We start from the raw sequence: 24,312 nt of genomic DNA on the forward strand, positions 1-24,312 counted from the left end.
TTTCTGATATCTTTTGGGAAGAAAAACTACAGACTCTAAAAATAGTGTTTATGTTCTGATGTCTCTTAGTAAGTTCTGCTACTGATAAATATTTTTGCTTTGTCACAAAATAACCAAATCAACTATGATGGATTGTAATATGCAGGATGGATTGTAATAATCATATGCAGTTGTTTCTTGTTTTAAAAATAAAATAATCTACTGTTTGGTATCTCAAATATCATACTGCCTTTTTTTCTGCAGAAATTGCTTTCTGATGAAAGGTTGTGTCAGAGTGAAGCACTTTATGCCTTCTTAAGCCCTTCTCCTGAATACCTTAAGATTATTGACATACAGGGAAAGAAATCGACTTTTTCACTCTCTTCCTTTTTGGAGAGGCTTCCTGGTGACTTCTTTTCTCATCAGGAGGTAAGTGGATGCAGGAGAATTATTTTTGGTAGATAAGCATTGGTAAATAATGAGACAACTAGACCTAGGTCACATTGTATTATAAACTACAATATGGTTTGTTTGTTTGTTTTTAACTTAGAGTGATATGTCACACAAGGAAGCAATTAAATTACAAGGTAGAGGAATAGGTTTGCTAATCTTGCTAATCTAAAAAGAGCAGTACACATTATGGAATTGTGAGTAGTTTTAAATGAACCAATAACCAAGACGATAAATGGTTTTAACTGTTCTTTTGCAATAAACAAAACATTGGAGGATCTGTTGTATACATTGTCTTCAGTTTCACGGGTTTCAGAATGGTTCTAATAGTTCCCACATTTATCCCACAATAACGCAATGCTTGAAACAGCAAATCATTATTCCTGTCTTAGAGAGAGAGAGAGCAGAAATGCATTTCAAAGTTCAATTAAATTATCATGCTATGTTTATGATACTCAGGAAGAAGTTGAAGATGATGATCTATCTGACTATGGGGATGATGTGGATGGGAAACGGGATGCCCTTGCAGAGCCTTGTTTCATGCTGATAGGAGAGATTTTTGAGCTGCGAGGAAGTAAGTAAGGAACTGGTTCTTTAGCATCTAAAAACATATTAGTAGTGAGTAGTAATAAGTTACATTAGGACTTGAAACGCCCAGGTCAAAGTGAGCCCTAAGCAGAGAGATGCATAGGACATCTTTGGCCAGCCACTCTATTCCGGTTCAGTTTAGTTCTCAGAGTAGTTGTTGCAAAGATAAAATGAAAGAAAGTCACAGCTTTTGCTCAAGACAGAAAACTGAACAAATAAAGTACTTACATCTTGTATAATTTTTAAACATAGGAAGATTATTTTTCTGCCTGAGATCCACTAATGCAATTTCTGTCATGGATCTTAAGAACATATTTATATAAAAACCATCTATATATGTATAGATGTCATGAAAGAAGATGAGCGTGGTTTTAAAATTGGAGGAAGACATATCAATAACCTGCACTAAGCTGATGACAGTCTGATAGTTGAAAATGTAAAGGATTTAGAAGTAATGAAATTCAAGAAATACATTGAAAAATGGGACTAAAATTAAATATAAAGAAGAGCAAGCTAATGACAATGGAAAGAATGACCTACCTTAGAATTGTCAGTGAAGAAGGTAGATAGTTTCTGCCTTTTAGAATCAATCATTAACTTTAAAAGAACAAGAGTCAAGAAATTAACAGTTGGCAGAGTACCCATGAAGGTCTTGAAATAGATTTTAAATCTATTAAATGTGTCTATACTTAAAAAATCAGAATCATCCAAGCAATAGTGTTACATTGACACTATAGAAGCAAAATATGGAATTTGAAGAAGTCGAGTAGGCAGAATATTAATGCTTTTGGACGTTTGTGTTGGAAAAGACTCCCAACAATACTGTGAACACCAAGAAAACAAATAAATGAATCATCGAACAAATTAGCCCTCAGTTCTCTCTGAAGAAATAAATGACCACGCTCAGATCCTACTTTGGGCGCATTATGCAAAGATCTAGCTCTCCCTAGAAAAGGCCCGAATGTTGGGAAAGGTTGAAGAAAGAAGAGGGCAACCAGCAGCAAGATGAATGGATTGAGTTACACTTATTCTGAAACAAGAAAAGGCTTATAGCTGAATGATGAATTATAAACTAATACCTTCAAATAGGTAAGGTGGGCTGAATGTAAACTTTGGTTGTAGGAGTTGACATTGATGTTAGTATATAATCATGAAAGTACAACAACTGGCGGTTCTAAATACAGTAGATATAAAAAGTCTATACGCTTCTGTTAAAATGCCAGTTTTGGACATGTAAAAAATCAGAGTAATTTTGAACAAATTTATCTTGTCTAATTTTTTTACATCTCAGAAACCTGGCATTTTAACAAGGATGTATGGACTTTTTATATCCATTGTATGACCCCTACCAGGTTAGAAAGAATATAGTCTCTCAACTAACTCAGAGTTATTTAAGGCATTAAGGTAATCATGTAGCATTCAGAAATTAGAAATGGATTGATAATTAATACAATTGTTATACTGAGATTACATGATAGGATCACTTTACCTGATCATAGTTTTGGCTGCAGACTGAGTGGTGACCAAAGTTGGTATGAAGGACTTTGCCAATATCCCAATCAAACAGTAACTACTACACTTAACAGGTGAGATTGATCCAGCAGTCATTTCTAATGAACAGTCTTCTAAATTAGATGAAACCACTCATGTCCCACATCACTACTCAAACAATTGTTTAACAAAAAGGCTGGGTGTATATTCCAAAGCTGCTGGCCAAAGCAGCATGATGCTTCTATCGGTGAACCTGACCCGTAGAACCTCTTTTCATATCTGGATCTAATTTCACTTGTTTATCCTCATTTTACCTGTCACTTGATCTCAGATGTTACAGACTTTTATGGCTTTCACAGAATCAGATGACAAGTGACTCAGCTGAGTTTTGCCCTTAGCTTTCCACTGAGTATGCCTGAAGTAAAATCATCTACCATCTGTTGAAAATCACTCTGTATCACCCTGGATTATCTCTCCTCACAATTTCATGTAGACAAATTATTTGCCCAGGTATACAACAGTATACTTAAATGGGCATTAACTGCAGGTTTTGGATTTACTTCTTTGTACTTTTCTTTTTTTAGTGTTTAAGTGGGTGAGGAAGACACTAATTGCACTAGTTCAGATCACTTTTGGAAGAACCATCAACAAGTGAGTGTGCTATACTTCTTTTGCTTCTAAAAGTACTATCTAAGAATTAGTTGTTTGATGCATAAGCAGTCAGAAACAATCCAGATAGAGGTTGTGATTGACCTGATCTTAAAAACAGACAAAACTTGTTTCTACAGATTTATTTATTTAAGTACAAATAGAAAGGTTTCTTTCTAAGGTGTGCTACATTGAATGATGCCATGAACATTCTATTCCAAGCTATATCAGACATTGTGCCAAGGAAGTCTGGATTTATGATCTCTATTGATTTGAATAGAAATATCATTATTCCATGCCTAGAAATAACAGTAATGAAGAAATAACACTTGAAAGCAGCGCAACTAACTTCTGAATATAAAGATATAGAATTGCATTGTACTATTTCACCCGATACAGCAGGAGTACTTGGACAGGAAACAAACCTGCTTGAAAACAGATTGAGATAGTCAGGAACCTGAATTCTTCAACAGATAGCAAATGTATATCTGCTATGTATAATGTACTGTATGTATAATGATGTATAATGATCATTCATCAGCACTGGGTGATACCTAAGAGCTGTGGTTTCTGATTACATTAGATGCTCAAAACTGCTCTAACTATCCCTCTAAAAAAGAAAATCGAGGTGGGACCAAAGGGAAAGGTAGAGATTTTTACTGTTCTGTAGGACTATGCAAAGCATTGCAGTGGGCATTTTGTGAAGCCCATTGGCCCAGCTGCACCAGGAGTTCTGAAGATGCGGTTGTTTTAATGTCTCAAAGAAAGGGGTGTCTCTTGCTTCCTTACCCTCTATGAAGGGTGTTTTGATTGCTTTGCACAGCCTTCTGCTTAAGGCAAAAGGGAGTTCTTCTTAAATACAGTTTTAGAAAGTTTTAATGGAAATAGAAGTGCCAAATCATTAGCTGCTTTTTCTGCTGAACAGGCAAATGAGCAGAGAAATAGTGTGAACAGCAATATCTTTTTTTAACTTTAATGCTGTGAAACCAATAAAAGAGAAACCTCAGAAATATTAAATAAAACAAGCAAATCATTTGTTTCAGCAACTAAATAATATTGAACTATATGTTAGAATTGCAAGCAGACCTAGAGCCTGTAGTACAGTGGACTAAGCAGTTATTAACATCTGCTGCTTGCAATTACTGCAAGTTCAAATCTCACCAGGCTCAAGGTTGACTCAGCCTTCCATCCTTTCTAAGGTAGGTGAAATGAGGACCCAGATTGTGGGGGCAATAAGCTGACTTTGTATAAATATACAAAAGTATGAAGGCTATTGCTTAACGCATTGTAAGCCGCCCTGAGTCTCCGGAGAAGGGTGGCATATAAATTAAAGCAAAAAAAAAAAGCGTAGAATTAGATATTTAAAATTATCCTTTCTCAATCTGGTGTCCCTGAATGTGATAGGACTGTTATATCAAGTAGAAAACAAATGACCTTATCAAGAAGTACCACGGAGAAGATCACATACTCTAGCAACACTGGCAGGGCAAGCTACAGCTAGTGCAAATAAACAGAGCTAAAGTGTTAAATTTAATAGATAAACCCAGACTCATTAGCACTAGAAATGTTACTTTAGTTGGGAAATGAAATGTCTGCAGTCAGTGAAGCTCAAAGAGGATTAAGGACTCCACAGTTCAACTCTACACATATTCTCTTCTATTAGGACCTGTAATTCCTAGTTAGGACACCAACTTGTGTCATCATCTGAGGTGAAAAGAGTCTCCAGAGAAATACTGGAGCTCTATTTTATTGATATAGGCTGTAAGAACAGAATCTTGAAAGCCTGACAGTATTTTTCTTTTCCTCCTCCTTATACCGAAGAGAGTTAAGGCACAGCAATTAATTTTTTTCCCAACGTTTTCTTCCTTCCCTAGATTTAATTCATGTTTTGCTAGCTGCTATATTCTTTTTTTCAAAGTCATCTCTGTGGTTCCCTACAACTTGGGGAAAATTGATCAAATGACCCCACCCTCTTGCCAATTCACACAAATGTAATGTAGACAATTAGCATAGTCTATTTTTAATAAATTAGTAAAACACTTGTACTTTTTAAACAGTACATTGGTAAGTAAAAATTGGCAAATGCTGTTTTGAAATATTAAACTATGTATGATTTACTTTACTTAGTTTACATCATACTTAAATTATATTAAATGGCAAACAATCCATTCAACCTATCAACCTATCAGTAACACCTAAAGCAACAGTGACATAACTAGGCTGCATCAAAGACTTAACAATACAGTTTTCAGTTTATTGGTGAGCATTAAAGAGAGTGATTTATCCATCTTTTCCTGTCTCTATCTCCATTTCTAGCATTCAGATTCTATTTGTAGAATTCTGAGGTGATAGAGAATTGTATTTTGTCAAACTATAGATTGACTACTGCACCATTTTTTAATCTTACCCTTTTTATATAATGAATGTGTTGCATTTTTAAAAAGTAGTACATCAAGAACTATGTTTATTTCTGTGATTAGAACCTTAAAACCAAATAAAAAATACATACCCCCGACTATTAAAATGTGGTGTTTTAAACTGCAGTTAGAAAAGATAACAATTTATTCTACTACTATAATTATAATTATGGTAATGATAACAATTTATTCTACTACTATAATTATAATTATGGTAATTACTATTATTTCCACTATAATGTATAAAACAGTGTTTTTCAAATTTTGCAACTTTAAGATATGTGAACTTCAGCTCCCAGAATTCCTCAGCCAGCTGAACACTTCTGATCATTGTCCTTGTTAGGATTGTGGAAAGCTGATATGAACAATATCTCTTAAAGTTGTTCCATCCAAACTGCACTTTTGCTAGATGTAGTTGGTATTACTATTAGCTTTCATTTTTCTAAAAGGATCCTAGTTGTAAAATGATAGTTTGAGACCATTTTCATGGTTTTCCTTAGCAATTTTACTTAGAAGTTTACTTATTTCCAGATAGAACATATTCCAATCACTCCATGCTGTATTGTTTAAGTAGCATAGTATAACATGGGGATGTAAGGAAATTTCATGATACTAACTAGCCTATACTATCTAAATACAGGGTATACAAAAAGTCACAGACTATTATGTAAATTACATTAAATGTTTAAATTGTTTGCCATTTTCATCTAAACACTCACTTGTTTGACTTCATGACCTTTCAATATTCCTTGGTACAATTACATTTTCTTTGATATTTGCAAATTATGATGTGATGGTCTTCTTTAGATTGTCTGACCCAATGGGGCCTGATTTTAGTTATACCTTGTGTGTATATATATATATATTTCTTTTTAGAAAGGAAAAAGTAGGTTAAAACATTTTTTTCTTAATGCTTTTCCTCCAAGACAAATTCGTGATACTATAAATTGGATCTTCAGTGAGCCAATGCTTGTTTACTATATCAATATATTTCGAGATGCATTTTGGCCAAATGGGAAACTGGCATCTAGCACAAAGCCTATAAGTGAACAGCAAAGTAAAGAAACAAAACAGAAAGCACAGCAGAAACTACTTGAAAACATTCCAGGTGAGATATTCTGACATTATTTCAAAATTAGAACATTATTCTTTTATTTCAAATTTTTATTAAGATAAACTGTTACGTTTATCAGGATATAAAATATAAAAGAAAATGAAAATAGTGAGAAAATGTGGGAGGAAAAGGGAAAGGGGAAAAGTGTAGGGTAAAAGAGAAAAAGAAAACAAAACATTGACTTCTGAATCCTATGCAGGGGTGAAATCCAGCAGGTTCTGACAGGTTCTGGAAAACCGGTAGCGGAAATTTTGAGCAGTTCAGAGAACCAGTAGTGGAAATTTTGAATAGTTCGGAGAACCAGCAAATACCACCTCTGGCTGGTCCCCAGAGTGGGGAGGGAATGGGAATTTTGCAGTATCCTTCCCCTGCCATGCCCACCAAGCCACGCCCACAGAACCGGAAGTAAAAAAATTTGGATTTCACCACTGATTCTATGAGTGCAGTAGAATAGGATTATAACATTGCAGTCTCAACTTTTTACTTTTACATGCTAGCATATATGTTCTTTGCACAGTACTGGTCAAATTTGATGAATAAACCTGTTTAAGTAAATCTCCTTTGCCACCTAATAGTAATAGCAATAGCACTTAGACTTATATAGAGCCATGGTGGCGCAGTAGTTAGAGTACAGTACTGCAGGCTACTTCTGCTGATTATTGGCTGCCAGCAGTTTGGCAAATTGAATCTCACCAGGCTCAAGGTTGACTTAGCCTTCCATCCTTCCGAGGTTGGTAAAATGAGGACCCAGATTGTTGGGGGCAATATGCGATTCTGTAAACCGCTTAGAAAGGGCTGTGAAGCATTGTGAAGCGGTATATAAGTCTAAGTGCTATTGCTATTGCTATATACTGCTTCACGGTGCTTCACAGCACTCTCTAGCGATTTAGAGAATCAGCATATTGCTCCCAACAATCTGGGTCCTCATTTTACTGACCTCGGAAGGATGGAAGGCTGAGTCAACCTTGAGCCAATCAGGATCGAACTGCTGATTGTTGGCAGAGTTAGCCTGCAATACTGCATTCTAACAACTGCGCTATAATGGCTCTTCCGTGGTATTGGACTTCAGAGTGAGGAGAAATAATTTAGATGACAGAGTACAGGAACATCTTTCCTTTTATTCTATCATAGTAGTTAGACTTACTATTTTGTTGGCATTGCACCCAGCTTGGATCTTTATGTCATTATACTACTGTGGATATATTCCTATTTCATTATACACTGTATTTTTAATTATATTTCTTCATAAATGATTGAAAGTATTCAAATCAGTCAAACTTTTTTTTTTAAAAAAATGTTCTTTCAGACACGCTCCAAAGTCTTGTTGGACAGCAAAATGCTCGCCATGGTGTAATCAAAGTGTTCAATGCACTACAAGAAACCAAGGCCAATAAGCATCTTCTTTATGTGAGTTTAACTCAGACTGTGGGGTTGCTTGTTATTTAAAACTGATCCTTTCTCAGATCTTAGAAGCTAGAACATTTTTTTAAACTTGGAATGGGTGAAATCCACTTAAGAGAATATAAAGTTCACACCTGTTTTCTTCAGTTTCTCGTCCTTCTCTAGCTGGGTAGTAGCTGACACAATGGAAGGAAATCGGTTAAATCAATTTAATTATAAAAATAATTTACTAATTCTTGAGATCGTCTCAATCATACTAGTTCTAGTAGTAGACCTAGAGGTTTCTGTTGTCAGTTAACACCAATATATGATAACAATTTGACCCTCTACCATGCTTGAACCACCTGGAAAATGGGAAAATGAAAAAGTTGGTTGCAGATCAGGAAACATGCTGGGCTGGGCAATAAAAGCTTTTACCTTATTTGTAATGCTTATACACCCAGCCTTCCTGTAACCCCTAAATTGTCCATTCTGGGGTCCCCAAGATGTCTCTTCAGAAGTAAATTGTGCTTCAGTCCTCCAGTTTATACTGTGATATTTGATGTTCTAATGTCAATTTAGAAGAAAAAAAAATACATTTTAATTTTTTTTCTCCTAGGTATTATTGGAAATGCTGCTACTTGAATTGTGTCCTGAATTGCGAATTCATTTAGAGAAGGTTAAAGCAGCTCAGGTTTGAATGTTCAGGTGAATTAGTAAGAAGAATGTCTGTTGGTAATAATAGACATTAAACATTTCCCTCTTTTCCATAGAGGGTTGACTGAAAACTTCTGAAAATTTGTATATTTTTCTTTTTTTTTTAGATTTACACAAAGCAAAGAAAAGCAGACTTGAAAAGAACAGATGATAGGGTAGAATGCCAGCAATGTGTAGTTTCTGGCTTTTATTTAACTTGTTATATGAATAAATCTCTTTAAGATACAGATTGAAATGTGAATGTTAATATAAGATATACAAAATATAAAATATTTTAAACATTTACAAAAGGCATTTGGCTTTAGTGATATCTTAATGGATGTTGTACAGTTATTTTTTTCGCTGAGGATACTGACTGTTCCTCTATTTTCTTGTGTATTGATAAGCCTTGTTGTGCAATATATGTAAAGATACTGTGTAAATTTTACTGCTTTTATTTTTACCAAAGATTTTCCATAGTTTGCAGCCTTTGTAAGCAATAAATTATAAAAGTAGAGTGCACTGCTTCATAATTATATCTCTCATTACAGTTTGAAAGTTGGAGTGCTGTTTCAGAGAATTGTGTAGTTGTTTGAACACAACAGACAACCAAAATTTAGTGTTATCTTGAAATACATTGTGAGTGAATCAGCCTTAAGCAGGATATAAATATCTTATCATCCTAATAAATTGAAGTGCAGTTAAATCACTCAGCCCATTTTGATGTTCTCCAGGATATGTTTTCTGTAAAGTAGCTCTTAAAAGGGCTATTACACCCTTATTTAATTTTATGTCAAGGTTGCCAGTTTAGCCATTTAAAGAACAGATAAGAGAGCCGTTAAGTTGTTGTTAGAGTAGCAATTTGTATTCTGAACTTAATTTATTAATGTGTTATATTTTAAAAAAATACAGTGTTTTCAGATATGTATGTCTCAAAGACAGTATTACCAATAGGTGTAAAGAAAAGAGCCACAATCCAGAAAATATGAGAAAAGTTGATCTTTTTATATTTGATTTTTAAAAAATCCTAACGATTCACACATTAAGTAAATTAGCTTGTTCTTTTTAACAGCAATGAACCTTATACTATGATTTTAAATACACAGATGTGTTGCAATGCATATTATGGTAATTACTGATTCAATGCATAAAGACCTGAATTATAATCTACTTTTCTTCTGCAATGTATTATCTATATATCACCATTGGTAACCTGTGTCTATCAGGAATTTCAGGGCTTACTGATTCCAAGTAATTATTCAAATGGTCTAATAGTAGAGATTGATTTAACTATATGCAAAAAAAAATTACCAAATAATTTTTCAGCAATTATGGAAGAATGTTTTAGGAAGTCAGGGCTTTTAAAGGATGATTTAAATTTATTTTTTAAATTAGTTATACATGGGTACACTGCTAATTTAGTATTGTCAGTGTTCTTTCTAATGTGCAATGAAATGTTTTTATATATATTGGGCAAACTTTTTTCATACATTTTATAGTAATCAAAAATAATTACTGTGACATAAGCCTACTAAATCAGTATATAACTTGTTAAAACTATATTATCTTAGGCAGTATAGGTAAGAAGTCTATATTTCTTCAAGATAACTGAAGAATTTCTAGCACTTTGATATTCATAAACTGAAAGCACTCTGATGTGACAAATACTCAAGGTTTTCCTGAGTTTTTTGGAATCATTTTTTTAAACCTAGAAAACAGAATCCATATAAAAGCTGTGTAAAGCTATGTAATAGAGTGGCTCCATTTTCCTTTTGTTTGCGTCCAACCTGACAGTGCATCATAAATAAATAATAGGTTTTCTGTATTTCTTCTGTCATTTTCTTCAGTATCTGAAGATGCCATGTGCAGGATTACCTATAGTGATTTCTATTCTTTATAAGAAGCTGGTTTAAGTTAATGACTACTTCCTTTGTTTTCTTTGAAGTGTGTTTATGCTTTCTCTTTATCCCTTATCTCATTCTCTATAGAAATGATGTTGTTTGAAATCAGTTTTGAGAAACCCAAGAGAATTGCATTTTCTAAACCTCATGATTGCATTCTCTAAACCTCCTGGTTATGGCAGAATTTATCCTTAAACTTTCTTCACTATAACTACAAAGGATCATAAGAAATATTATGTAAGGCAGAGTATTGATATAGCACACTGCCTTAACCAAGGATAGCTGATTGCAAATGCCTTCAGAAATGTACTCAATGATCATCGGTCAACTTTTATTATATTAACAGAATTAAAGAATTACTTTACAAAGTAATAGTATAACTTTACTGAAGGAAATTTATATGCATTACTCTGAATGAAGAATAAGGGAGACAAAAGTTTGTTCACATTAATCAGAACCTGAAAGAAACGTTTGCTTAGATTCAGCGAAATAATATTCTAAATTCTCCCATGGTTTGCAGTCAGCTCAAGATCAGCAGCTAAAGCAGGATCCAATCGACATGCCTTTAAAAACAGACAAAAATATATTCTAAAAAATAAGATTGATCTTGTGTGTCTTCTACAAGCTCACTGTGCTAATAGATATTGTTTTCTAAGCTTCCTTGGGTTAAATCATTAAACTAAAAATACACTTTTGATCTCCTTAATCTCCTATTTCCTTTTTTTAAAATCTCTCAAGATAAACTGATATGGCAAGGTAGCTTTCCCATATGGAACATCTATCATGGAAAAAGTTAAACTGAACTCTTTAATTGCCAGATGTTTAGACTGGATTTGGCATTTTTGTCCATTTATCAACTTCTTCACAGGAACCTAGGATAGGCACAATATTTAATAACAATATTAAAAGCATCAATATTACTATTTTTAGATTATAAATCCACTGCATTATTGCTGTAGTTAAAATGAAGACTGGAAATTGGTTATTTTATTTGATATTTGTAAAAGAAAAATAAGATTAGTTATAGAGGATGGTCACATTTATTCCCCAGAAAATGTCCAATTTCAGTCAGAAGGTACTTAATTTTTTAAAAATTGAAACACAAACAAGGAGCTGAGTCAAGAATACTACTAAATCATAGCTTGACCTAGGTTGGCACATTCCCCCCATATAATCTTCCAAGAAATTCAAATGCTCTCGCTTCATTTTTGAGTATTTGCAGCTTGCCATGTGATCTGAGCTTGGAGAAAAAGTCAGTGATGTTAACTATAGTTACTAGAAACAAGCCAGCTTCAAGCCATAGCTCATAAAACTATTTTATTCCCAATAATTTTAAAATTAACAAGTGAAACCTCCATAAACTTCAATTAATCTAAAAATGGAAGTGGAGAAGGCAGGGAGTATATGAACCTGAGAATATGGTAGACTTATTCAGAAACTGGTATTCCCCATGCTCCAATAGTGCTGGCTGTAGAGTATACATGCCTTTGATAACCACATGAATAGTAACAGTATTTATTTAGAATTTGCATGATTATGTCTATATCATATATCTTGAAGTAGGTTTTGAAATCTTCCACATCAAGTGCAGTAAACAACAAATGGGGCACAAACCTGCCTCAAGTAAGTCAATTTTTATTCTTTTCAGATATGTTATAAACAGTTTAATTTTCATGTATAATTCTGTTTCATGTATCACAGATAAGCCTAACAATAAACTTAAGGAAGTAAACTCGCGTCCAATTAAAAAGATAGAGCCACCCCCCTCTTACCTTAGAATAATATTTTTTAGCTGCTGGTAAATCTTGTTGGATTCCTCGGCCAAGCTGGAGACATCTGGCCAAGTAGAAAGAAGCCATTGCAAGTCCTCTGCTTATGTAAAAAGGAAGACAATCTGTTTCCTCTGCTATCTTTTCAACATTGTCATTTTCTGTTACTCTATTTGGAAATGCACCATAAGGTAAAAAATTAGTAATTTCAGAACATGAAAGTATAATTCAAATAATTACTTAAGAATATTTCTGCCAAAGTCTAGACTTTTTGTATAAAAGTCTAATAGGGTTATACAAAAATATGCCATAGTTTATAAACCCTAAATTCATGTACAGGTAGTCCTCAACTTATGGCGGCAATTGGTCTGGAATTGCTGTCATTAAGTGATGCGTCTGTAAAGCACAACCATGTTGCCTATCATGGCAATCCCTATAGTCCCAGTTGCAGTCATTAATTGAATTTCATAGTTGTTAGGTGAAGCAACTTCCTGCTTTCCACACCCAAGCTCAATGGGGAACTCAGCAGGAAGTTGCAAATTCCAGACAAGAAGGTAAGTGGCTGCTTCCAGGTGGGGGATAAAGTGAGGGATTTGTGGGGATACAGGGAAGGGATAGAGGGTTCATGAGAAGCACAGGTTGGGGAGGGTGTGTAAAGGTACAAGAGAAGCAGAGCAAGGTCAGAGAAAGGGTGAGCAAAGGACTCTGCATTGGTCAGAGACAGTTTGAGGGTGCAAGAGAGGCATTGCATGGGTTGGGGCGGGGAAATGCACGGGAGACAGCACAGGTCAAGGAGGGTGTACAAGGGTGAGAGGGAAGCACAGTAAAGGTGGGGGAAAAGTGCAAGTGGCCTGTGTGGTGCAAGTGCAGGGGGGCTGGGGAGAGTGCGCAGGTGGGAGAGATTTACCCAGCAATTTGCAGTCTTCCCTGCTGGGGAATTGTGTTAGGATTCCCCATTGACTTGGGACTGAAGAATAAAAAAGTTGGGGAAAAGACATCTTTGTTTTTATAAATGATATTCACACCAAGATTATTGGCAATATCTATAATACATAAATAGTTTGTGAACATAACAGAACTTGCTGAAATGGTCAAATTAATATGTTTTATTAGGGAAAAGAAAATAACTACAGTACATTTGTTATTTTGTTCTATTTACATTCTTCTCATTTTCTTTTTATTATTGTAAACTGCCTAGAATAGCCCCACTGTGAGATAGGTGGCAAATAAATTGGATGGATGGATGGATAGATGGATGGATGGATGGATGGATGGATGGATGGATGGATGGAGCCAGCCGGCCAGCCAGGCGGCCAGCCCCTTGAATTGAACCTGGAAGCAAACTGGCAACCAATGCAGCTTGTGGAGCAGACTTGTAACATGTTCTAGGAGCACACATAACTGCCTGCACCACTGCATTTAATATCATCTGAAGCTTCTGAATACTGCTATAGGGTGGTCCCTCGTAGAACGACTTGTGATCTATGATTTTGACAAGTAGGATACATTGTAGAAAGAAGAGAGTCACAAGGTAACTTAGAGAAAGGTAAATATACAATTGTACTGTACTTGCAACTACTGTAACGAGCAAAAGCCACTTTATCTTTTTTATCTTTTTCTATTTTTTCCTTTTCACACTTCAGAATTTTCTTAATTCTTAATTTTTTATTTTTCCTTCTTTATTTTAGATTGTATTAATTTTTCTTTTTCTTTTGAAAACTTTCAATGACATTAACATTAAAAAGAAAGCACAGAAGTTGCAAATGATGATCACGTGATCACAGATAATCAGTAATAAGTTGTCAAGCACCCAGACTGATCATGTGACTATGGAGGTGTTCAGATGGCAGGATCTTCAAGAACTGATTATAACCACGATTCATTCAGCACCATTGTAACTGAACAAATAGTCATAAGGTCAAAGACTGCCTGTACTTAAAGAGTTTTTATACAGTTATAAACTATATTCAAAATTAATGTAGTGTACAAGCATAGCAATTACTAATTGCTCATAGATATGAAAAGCTCATATAAAAAATATTTGTGCCTTTAAAAGCCATATAATGCATTCTTTTTAAATAATATACATATCACATAGCATCTGAAATACATATGCTGACCTCTTGCCAATTAGGTGCAAATTTTCAGTTGTCTACCCACATAAATACTGGTGAATTTGACATACTTCCTTTTTCCCAATTAGCTTTCCTTTAAAGAATAAACTAAAATGAATTCACCTTTTGGCAAACTCGGCCGCTTTTATAAAACATTTTCTTTTGTAATAATACTCCACCAAATGGCCTTTAGCATAGACATTTCCTCGATCTGATGCCTGATTGAGGCACTCCAAAGCAGCCTTCAAGTTGTGACGTATGCCATGTCCGTGAAGATACATAATCCCAAGGATGCCTTGAGATTCCAAGCTTCCATTCCCACAAGCTTCTGAGTGCCAAAAGAACGCCTGCAGAAAAACAACTTTCCAAAAATCATTTGGGCGGGAAGAAGAAAAGGATTTTTGCTATATTCAAGCTATGTGGACTGAGCCAAGGATTATGCTTCGGGTTTAATAACTGCCTCTGTAGCTACTCAGAAATATGAAGATTGTCAATCTTCAAAATGGCAGTGATACTGTATATGTAGCTGACATTCTTAGCAGTTGCCTGTGCATTTCATTATTCTGAAAAAATGAGATACCATAATTTGCAATTTAAAATAAAGGTAATGTTCTTTATACACATAATTCTATTTTCAGGCTGCCAGATATTTTGCTTAGGTTTTAAAACAACAGTGAAATATATTACTTTTTTTTTTAGCCAATAGAAAGAGAAGAGAAATCACTGAAGAATGTTGTTTGAGCCTTTGACCCAAAATCATCCAGTTATATTCTGTGGCTGATGGTAGACTAAACCCTGGGTTTCCCCAGTTCTGGTCCAACTCCTTAATCACTATACCACTTTGGGTCTCTGTAGTTCTCTTCATCTTGCTGCCTCTTTTTTTACCATTTCCAAATGGAAAGAGACTCCATTTGGCCAGTTGAATGCAGGGCTTGGAATAAAACTACACCAAAGAAGAAGGTACCTTTTTAAGATCCTTAGCATGTGCTGAATACAACATTCCAAGTGTACTCTGAGCCTTTACACTTGCTTTTGGGTTTCCATGATCTGCAGCAATAAGCCATAATCTAGAAACAATAGTAAGAGTGATGTGATTAGATTATTCCTTTTTTCATTCATAGCCATGTGGAAGTTTCTCAGATGTTGTGAAATTTACAGTTTTTTTAAAACCATCAAACTGTAACCAAGCAATCCCACCCAGCATAACCAATGCTAAAGCATTTTGGGTATTGTAGTTCAACATCATTGGGAAGACCACAAGTCTCTTATCCATGCATTGGCATCAAATTGGAAACTTGGCCTTTACAAAAAAAGGGGTTTCAGAACAGGATTTTTTATTGTGAAATTATTCAGTGTCAATCATAAAGCTTAGAGGGAGTTCTAGGCAACTTCCATTTCTAAACTTCCAATATTTTCCTACAATTTCTGTTATTTCTCCTTTCAGCTGAAAATCTATTCAGGAGGGAAATAAATAACAGCCGTGAACTTATTTTAATTGTTAACACACAGAGTTCTCCATCTAGAAGCACCCAAAGATGTTGTCTCAAAATGGGGACCTTTATGTTGAAATCATGGCTCAGACTATATTATTATAGTTTGCTCCAAAATTGTCAGGCTGATATGCCCATACATGGATGCATTATAAAGAAAGGTTACCTTTCAGCTTCTTCTTCAGAAAATTGAGTCCCATGTCCTTCATAGTAAGCTCGGCCAAGGTTGTATGCAGCAGCAAATTTTAAATGTTGTGCTTTAGGGGAGTCAGAGTTGAGAATCTTCTTCATATATTCAACTCCTTTCTTCTACAAGTGAACCAAAGCAAAGAATAAGTGATCCTGTCAAGACATGAATCACTTGTGAACAAGCAGCCCACTTGCATGTCAGACCAAGTCATGAAAGGGTCTGCTGTTTGAGATGAAATGTTACAACATTTAATTGATGGAGATACGATGCCAACAGCAATTTCTATTGAGATGAAACCCAGAGGTGTGCCTAGCTGAGATACTTCGTGATTTGCAATTTAACATTAAAGTAGAACATATGTCAGAGTTTGATTCTGACCGGCTCAAGGTTGACTCAGCCTTCTATCTTTCCGAGATTGGTAAAATAAGAACCCAGATTGTTGGGGGCAATATGCTGACTCTGTAAATTGCTTAGAGAGGGCTGTAAAGCACAGTGAAGAGGTATAAAAGTCTAAGTGAAATTGCTATTTCAGTAGAATCTTCAGGAACAACGATTGAAATTCGAAGCAAAAAATCTTGTATAAATGAACTCTTTTATAAAAAGGACTTTTCAATTCAGAAAATCATAATGAAGGTTTGGCTCTGAAAATTAAGCTACTGCTACCCTAACAAAATACATCTTAAGCCAGCTGGGGAAAGCTTTCCATATTAATAGCAATCTCAAATCTGCCCTCTGCCATTCCTGACTTTGAATTTACAGAAAACTTGGCAGATTCACCTTAAGCCTTGTGGCCTATAGATTTGGAGACAGTTGCCTGTGATAGGTTTTCATAAATCACTTGTTTGGACATTCATTTAAACTGATAGGTGCCTACAGGGATCCAAATATATTTAGTCATCATTTCTAGCATGAAGTTGCAGAGAACTAGATCTCTGTTACCTAGAATCTTTACTTTCTTTACTGCATGAAAAATTGTGTGGAAATCCCTTTTTGGCCTCATTACTTTTGAAAACAATGATTTCCAGGGGGTAGTCATGAAAGTGACATCATAGTGTCAGAACACAACCTAGCCCCTTTTTTACATGTATCATGAGACACAAAGATGGCCAAATGTCTTGTGGGATGCATGACTTTCATCACTTTCATCACTGACAAAAGCAGCTAGCTCCTGCAGACAGCTATGATTCTAGTCATGCTCTCTCAAACCTAACCCATATACTTCTACAAAAAAACCCGCATGTTACAGTATGCCACAGGTCTACATTGACGTAAATTCAATTGTACACTCTAGTGTACACTCTAAAACAAATAATCATTTGAATAGACAGTTTTTCCAACTGTAACAAAGCATGATGTTTTGGATTCCATATCATGAACTTAACTTTACAGCCATGTTTATGGCAGGTCGTTGTATGTAAGTTTTTAATTTAACCTTCACTACAATTTAAGAGAAGTCTATTCAATAATAAAAATGACAAGGAAGACATATAGTTCAGCTGAAGTTATGTATTTCTTGAGAAAGAAAAACACGTCCATTGAGTTTACATTATTAAAAACAATTGACTGCTTAGTGGAGTAAATTGACAACTGTATAATCTTAAGGCATACATTTATTAAACAAAAATACATTTGAAAAATAGGTAATGTGAGGATCCATAGATGAACACAGCTTAGTCCCTGAAGAGAAGAGAATAACAGAGTTGGAAGGGACCTTGGAGGTCTTAAGGGTCCAACCACCTCCTCAAGCAGGAGACCCCTTACCATTTCAGACAAATGGCTCTTCTTAAAAGCCTCCAGTGATGGAGCACCACAACTTCTGCTTGATTGTTCTCACTGTCAGGAAATTTCTCCTTAGTTCTAGGTTGGATCTCTCTTCGGTTAGCTTCCATCTGTTGTTTCTTGTCTTGCTTTTGGGTGCTTTGGAAAATAAGTTGACTCCCCTTCTTTGTGGCAGCCCTTCAAATATTGGAACACTGCTATTGTGTCACTCCTGATCCTTCTTTTCATTAGACTAGCCATACCCAATTCCTGCAACAGTTCATCATATGTTTTAGTCTCCAGGCCCCTTATCATTTTTGTTGCTCTTCTCTTCATTTTATCCAAAATCTCAAAAACTTTTTTATAATGTGATAACCAAAACTGGATGCAGTATTCCAGGTGAGATCTTACTAAAGCTTTGTAAAGTGGTGCTAGTACTTAGTGCCAGCTTAGTGCCATCTGCAAATTTGATGAGTTCCCCTTCTATTCCTTCATCTAACTAATTTTTGAAGATATGGAAAGTATTGGGCATAAAATGGAACCTTGGGATACCCCACTGTTTACTTTCCTTCATGTAGATGTAGTTCCATTAAGGAACTACATCTACATTCAACTACATTGAATGTGATTTTCAGACAATTACAAATCCTTCTTGCGGTGATGCTGTCTGTCCCACATTTTTCTAGTTTACCAAGAAGTAGATTGTGGCCTACTTTGTCACATGCCTTACTGAAACTCCAAGTATACTATGTTCATTGCATTTCGCTAGTCCACTAATTTAGTCACTTTGTCAAAGAAATAAGATTTGTTTGGCATGATCTGCAGAAGATTCCCACAGTCACTGTAGTTGTGTATTTTGCATATGCCATATGCAATATCTTGTAGACTTGTACCTACCTCCCATGTTCTATGTAAAGTGAAGACAAACCTTTAGGATTTCCACCACTGCATTTTTGTGTTTCCTGTACTTGTGTAATTAAGAAATACCTGTGTTCATAAGGACTCTGAGAAACATACATGCAAATAAATGCCGAATCTCAATACAGAACTTCTTATATTGAATCATGGAATTAAAAGATTTACACAGTTTCATTCCCTTTGCATTTTTCTTGTTCAGAATTTGTGCTACTATTGAATAATAAACTTTTGTATATTATTTCTTTATGAACATTAATGAATATCTACTTTCTAGTTGGAACTTACAGAATTTGGAGGAGTTCCCAATCCATCGTAGTACATTACACCCAACTGATACATGGACTGAAAATCCGTGTTTTGTTCAAAATGAAATAATGCATCTTCATACCGTTTCTGTACTAGGCATATAGAAAATCAAATATTTAGGATTAAATCAGCTAGTAAATCTTACAGGCTGCTGAATCTTTCAGAATATCATTCCTATCTAGATACTATATTCTTAATTTAAAATAATTAAAAGGGTGACTAAGCATCTTAAAATTTGAAATTAAGTGCATCAAGGACAGTAGTACTTCATCAAATTCAAACAATAGTAAGACCTGAAATGATAGATAAGTATGTGCAGAAGAAAATGCTTATAAGAGATATTTATACTTGACTCCTTAGATCCTCAGAACATAAACAAAAGCTTAACAGGAAATAGTTCCTGGATGGAAACCTTGAAAAAGAGCAAATTGCTTGGATCCAAATTCTTGGATCTGCTTTTGCAATAAGATAAGTGCATATTTCTCCACTGAAGAAGACATTCTATAAGCTATGTTGTAGAAAGTATGCTTCTACATACTTTCTGAGTGCTAGGGAACATTAGTAGGAGATTGTTATTACACCCAAGCATCCAATCACCTTGGCCACTATGTGAATAGCACAGACTAATTAGGCCATTGTTTTCATTCTATATGGTTCTTATGAAATGAATAACAGCATCCTTGTGGGCACATTTGTTGAATAGATCATTGGCTTTTCTATGTAAAAAAGGGGACATTGTGCAAACCCTTCTTTATTAGTGAACCTGGATTCCTATTGTCAATCAAACTGGAATCCTTGCAGCACCCAACAACCCAAGTAAGCATGACAAATGGTGGGGAATACTTTTGGAACTAAAATTTTAATAATATAAGTGAATGCCACAGGCCGTCTACTCCTGGATTAGAATATGGATGCATAAACTAAGACCACACATCAGTACTTGCAACCCTTATTTATTGAGTAAGACATACAGGCCTGATTCACTTATTATTCTAAATCAAATTCAGGAATATGTGAATCAAGCCAGTAGGGTAGCTTTCTTTATTCTTAATTACACTAAAATCAACTATTTTCTCACACTTGAAGCTATTCTACTGTGTTGGAAATATCAAACTCCCCAGCTAGTAAGACCAGTGAAGTTGGAAATTATAAATGCTACCCTTTCTGGGAAGCACCAAATTGGGGAAATGAGTTCTAAAATACTGGCATCTGAAATTGTCCTTAATCCTTGCTTTTGATGCCATGTCCCTCCAGCATTCTTTACATTCTTTTAGAAGTTGTAGAATTTCACCTCTTCAAAATAAAGTTGCCCTTTGAGAAAATATGCCAGTGGCTCTCCATCTTTGATTCGTTTTTCCAGAAGTTGTTCAGCCTTTGCAAACAGAAAATTATGATCGGAAGCCCCTATTTAAAAACAGAGACACAGCTGTGGTTGTTTATGAGATAATCAGTATATAAAACAGAAATGGGGAAGCTTTTTGGACCAAAAGATTCATTTTTTCTTAATGGCCATTTGTTGAAGCTGCATGCTAGTTATATATGGGATGGAAATTAAACTCATTTATGATAAGGGATGAATGAACAGAAGAAGCAGCATGAAGAGGATATAAGGAGTTGGATTCAGAGGCCTGGTGACTTGATTAAACTGGCAAGTAGACAGAGCTGTATTATATAAAGCCATGTTAAAAACTCAGTTCTCATCTCAGTTCTCTTTTTATTTTTTCCTTCAAGTCTGCTTTTTTAAAGATCCTGTAGGTAAAGAAAATGGCCCCAATCCAAAGATAATTGAGCACAACATGTAACTATGCAGATGGTTACTTAGTTTTGAAAATACTGGTCATATTGTGGAAGAAAAGGGGCACACTTCCCCTCTCCTTACTCTGCAGCTCGAAGCTGACTGCATTGCCTGTCAGGAAATATGCATGAAAATGCAGTCCATCATTCATTGTGCTATGTGGATACCATATTTGTAGGTGGAATACTTCAAGAGGAATCTTACACAGAAAGCTTGGATTTTTGGCTGTACTGGTGTGCCTAAACTTTAACATTATTTGAATGTAAACTTGACACTGAAATGAAACAAAATGGAAAAAAAAACTCTAAATGAAATGCAAGCAGGAGTCATTGATCACATCAACAGTTATTACTTGTATGTCAAAATAAAAAAAAATAGAGATAGAGCAACACTCCATCAAATGTGTTCCCCACTCACATAACTGTCCCTCCATTTGTTCAAGGAAAATGTTACATAATAAACTGCAATACCATAAAGGGAAAGTGATATATACAGGTAGTCCTTGACTTACAACCACAATTGAGCCCAAACTTTCTGTTGTTAAGTGAGACATTTTTAAAGTGAATTTTGCTCCATTTTATGACCTTTCTTAGCTCAGTTGTTAAGTGAATCACTGCAGTTGATAAGTTAGTAACCCGGTTAAGTGAATCTGGCTTCTCCATTGACTGGGGAAGGGAACAAAAAGGGATCACGTGATCTTGGAACACTGACTATCATAAATATGAACCAGTTGCCAAGCATCTGAATTTTGATCACATTGATCATCGGGATGCTGCAAAGGTCATAACTCTGAAAAATGGTCATAAGTCACTTTTTTTGGTCCTGTTGTAACTTTGAACGGTCACTAAATGAACTGCTGTATTTCTTTATTTTCTAAACAAATTCAATGAAATATATTTCCCCAACAAAGGGTCAATGCTTTGCTGAGAAGCACTGCGGTGCTATTGATATGTCTGACTCTACAGAGCTATGCATACAGTAGAAGAGACAAGAAAGATGTAGAGTAGTTTACACTGAGAACTACATCAAAAGGCTCAAATCTGCCATGGTTTTATAGTCTCGTTTAGCTGTTTAATTAAACAAGATAAAATTAAACATTTTATCCCATGTATAATAATTAGCCAGAATTTTCTGAATAGTGTTTTTGTTCTGGCTGCAAGTAATAGAGAAGACGGAGAAAAAAAGCATGATTCCCTGGAAGATTAGCTCATTTATAGTGGGCAGCAGCGTAAGCCCTCTCCTTTTCATGAGAAAAAGAACTGCCATTTTAAAGAAGAGAACCTGTGACACTTTGCAAAAAGCTCTCTTCCTTTTCTTGGCAGAAGTTCAGGCTGTTTATTAGAGCTCTTGTAATCTTGTTTTTCAGGAAACAAGAGTGACTTCTTATAATTAAAGTACTATGAAAGTATCCCTTTACCTTATCCCATGATAAAAAAAATAACTGTGAAAGCTAGAAAGTGTATTTTTTTGTTACCTTGATTGGATAGCCATTGTAAACTATCCAATTCACTGGTGGACTCCCTTAAAATGCACCGGAGAACAGTCTCAGTACTATGTTCACGAGGCAGAGGTTCACGGGTTGGCTTCATTTTTCTCTTTTATATTATTCCTGTCTTAATAAAAACTGAGAAACATACTCAAACCTTGAGAAATAGTTACTTGCTTCGCCTTTAATCCCCTTTCCTTAGGATACCAGCCCTTCCCCCCCTCAAAGGGTTGCTTCTTACACTGATTTCTAATTATTTCCCATTGACTTCATTGGGTCAGCATATTTACATATTCATTCATTCATTTATCAAACTCATGATTCTGGATTGCTATCAGAGTTAAAATACAAAGTCACAAAAAGCAGAAAAAGAACAACACACATAGAAACAACATCCATCATTAAAAACAGACCCACTATTCACAGGTTAACCTAACTGATGCACTCAACCACATGCCTGATGATAAAGAACTGACCATATACAGGTAATCCCTGGGTTATGATGGCAATTGGGACCAGGATTGCCTGCATAAATGACAGTCGTAAAGCGCAATGTCATTGCTTGGTGATGGCAATTTTGGCAATTCCTGTGGCTAAACCCCAAGATAGGTGGGTTGTTAAGTAGGACGAGACAGAATGTCAGGTAAGGGGCATGGGCATGTTGTGTTGGAATGAAAGAACCATGTTTGGTGGGGGGGGGAGGCCAGGGACATCCTCTTAGAGCCAGCACAGCCGATAAACTAAGGAATGCCAGAAGAGGACCTGGATGCCTGGGCTCTTAATTTAGCAACCATACTACATATGCTGCCTCATAGAGCTTTCTCTGTGGGGGCTCCTGCCCTCTGGAACGAATTGCCCCCCGAGATGCAGAGGATTCCCGACTTACGCACCTTCCGCCGGGCCCTCAAGACGCTTTTATTTCAACAAGCCGGGCTGGCCTAATTTTTTAAATTTTTAATTGTCAATTCTTAATTTTTTTAAACATTTCAATCGGGTAGTTTTATTTTAATTAGACATGGACCAAACTATTTAATATTTTTAAACTGTTTTTAAATTTTATATTTGTGTGTTTTATAGAAGGGCGGTATATAAATTAAATAAATTAAATAAATTAATAAATTCACCCATGTGATTCATGGGTTGTAGCAAAATATGCATTATTTTTAACTCTAGTATACAACTCTTAGACTTTTTTATTCATTGTATTACCTCTCACCTCTTCCAGAGGCTTAAAGGGTCTTCCCAGCATACTGAGACTTCTAATTGTATACCACTGGAACAAAAATGAGGACATTCCTTGACTTCCAAAATTTTGACTAGAGAGAATTTCTAGAATTACAAGATTTTCAAGAAGGAGCAACAGTGGGGGGAAAACAAATTTAGCAGTTTTGCCAATTTCACATTAACTCCTCATAATCCTCGATTTACGACGAGAGAGAGAGAGAGAGAGAGAGAGAGAGAGAGAGAGAGAGAGAGAGAGAGAAAGAGAATGGACTAGGGCACCGCAAGAGTTAACCGTCTGGCTTTCGCTTTTTAAAGTCCTTTGGATAATCGTTACTTGGAAACGTGCTGACAAAAGCGGCGTGAGAGGAAAAACAGGAGAAGAAAGCAGCAAAATGAACCCGCCCGATTCAATTCCCATGAATTGTGACTCACTGAATTCACCGACGGTGGCCATTGCGAATTGCGCCCTCCCGCGTGTAGTCGCAGGGAGCCGAGACCTGGGCTGCGCTGTAAGCACGCGTCGCTTAGCAACGCAGGTACCAAGCGTTTCCCCAAAGGCCCACGCCCTGCCATCGCCCCTCCTTCTCTTTCACGGCCG

At 35.7% G+C, this 24,312-nt stretch overlaps 2 protein-coding genes across 2 annotated transcripts in view; one reads left to right on the forward strand and one right to left on the reverse strand.

The window, feature by feature from the left end:
- The window catches only part of SNX25 (sorting nexin 25), a 71,572-nt gene extending 62,292 nt beyond the window's left edge, over positions 1–9,280 (forward strand). The window contains exons 14-20 of the mRNA XM_070948312.1: positions 244–408; positions 889–1,003; positions 3,093–3,159; positions 6,500–6,681; positions 7,994–8,094; positions 8,687–8,761; positions 8,892–9,280. Of these exons, the coding sequence (XP_070804413.1) occupies positions 244–408; positions 889–1,003; positions 3,093–3,159; positions 6,500–6,681; positions 7,994–8,094; positions 8,687–8,761; positions 8,892–9,005 (819 nt within the window). The 3' untranslated portion in view covers positions 9,006–9,280. The remainder of the gene's footprint in view (positions 1–243; positions 409–888; positions 1,004–3,092; positions 3,160–6,499; positions 6,682–7,993; positions 8,095–8,686; positions 8,762–8,891) is intronic.
- A 1,881-nt stretch (positions 9,281–11,161) lies between these two features.
- Positions 11,162–22,593, reverse strand: LRP2BP (LRP2 binding protein). The gene is made up of 8 exons (XM_070948775.1): positions 22,479–22,593; positions 20,501–20,613; positions 19,189–19,296; positions 16,204–16,346; positions 15,512–15,614; positions 14,671–14,894; positions 12,437–12,602; positions 11,162–11,227 (listed from the first exon to the last, which is right to left on the reverse strand). Exons 1-8 carry the CDS (start codon positions 22,591–22,593, stop codon positions 11,162–11,164), a joined length of 1,038 nt encoding a protein of 345 aa, XP_070804876.1.
- Positions 22,594–24,312: the final 1,719 nt, after the last annotated feature.

This window comes from Pituophis catenifer, unplaced genomic scaffold (assembly GCF_029215685.1).
Source record: "Pituophis catenifer annectens isolate HBS135680 unplaced genomic scaffold, rPitCat1.0.hap2 SCAF_8, whole genome shotgun sequence".
Lineage (NCBI taxonomy): Eukaryota > Metazoa > Chordata > Lepidosauria > Squamata > Colubridae > Pituophis > Pituophis catenifer.

Excerpts from the sequence above, each read along its gene's own strand:
- LRP2BP (XM_070948775.1), bottom strand. The coding sequence starts at position 22,593 with ATGAAGCCAACCCGTGAACCTCTGCCTCGTGAACATAGTACTGAGACT. Across the intron at positions 20,614-22,478 it reads ACAATGGCTATCCAATCAAG|GGGCTTCCGATCATAATTTT; the intron begins GTAACAAAAAAA and ends GTTTTTAAATAG. Across the intron at positions 11,228-12,436 it reads CTAAAAAATATTATTCTAAG|GCATGTCGATTGGATCCTGC; the intron begins GTAAGAGGGGGG and ends CTGTTTTTAAAG.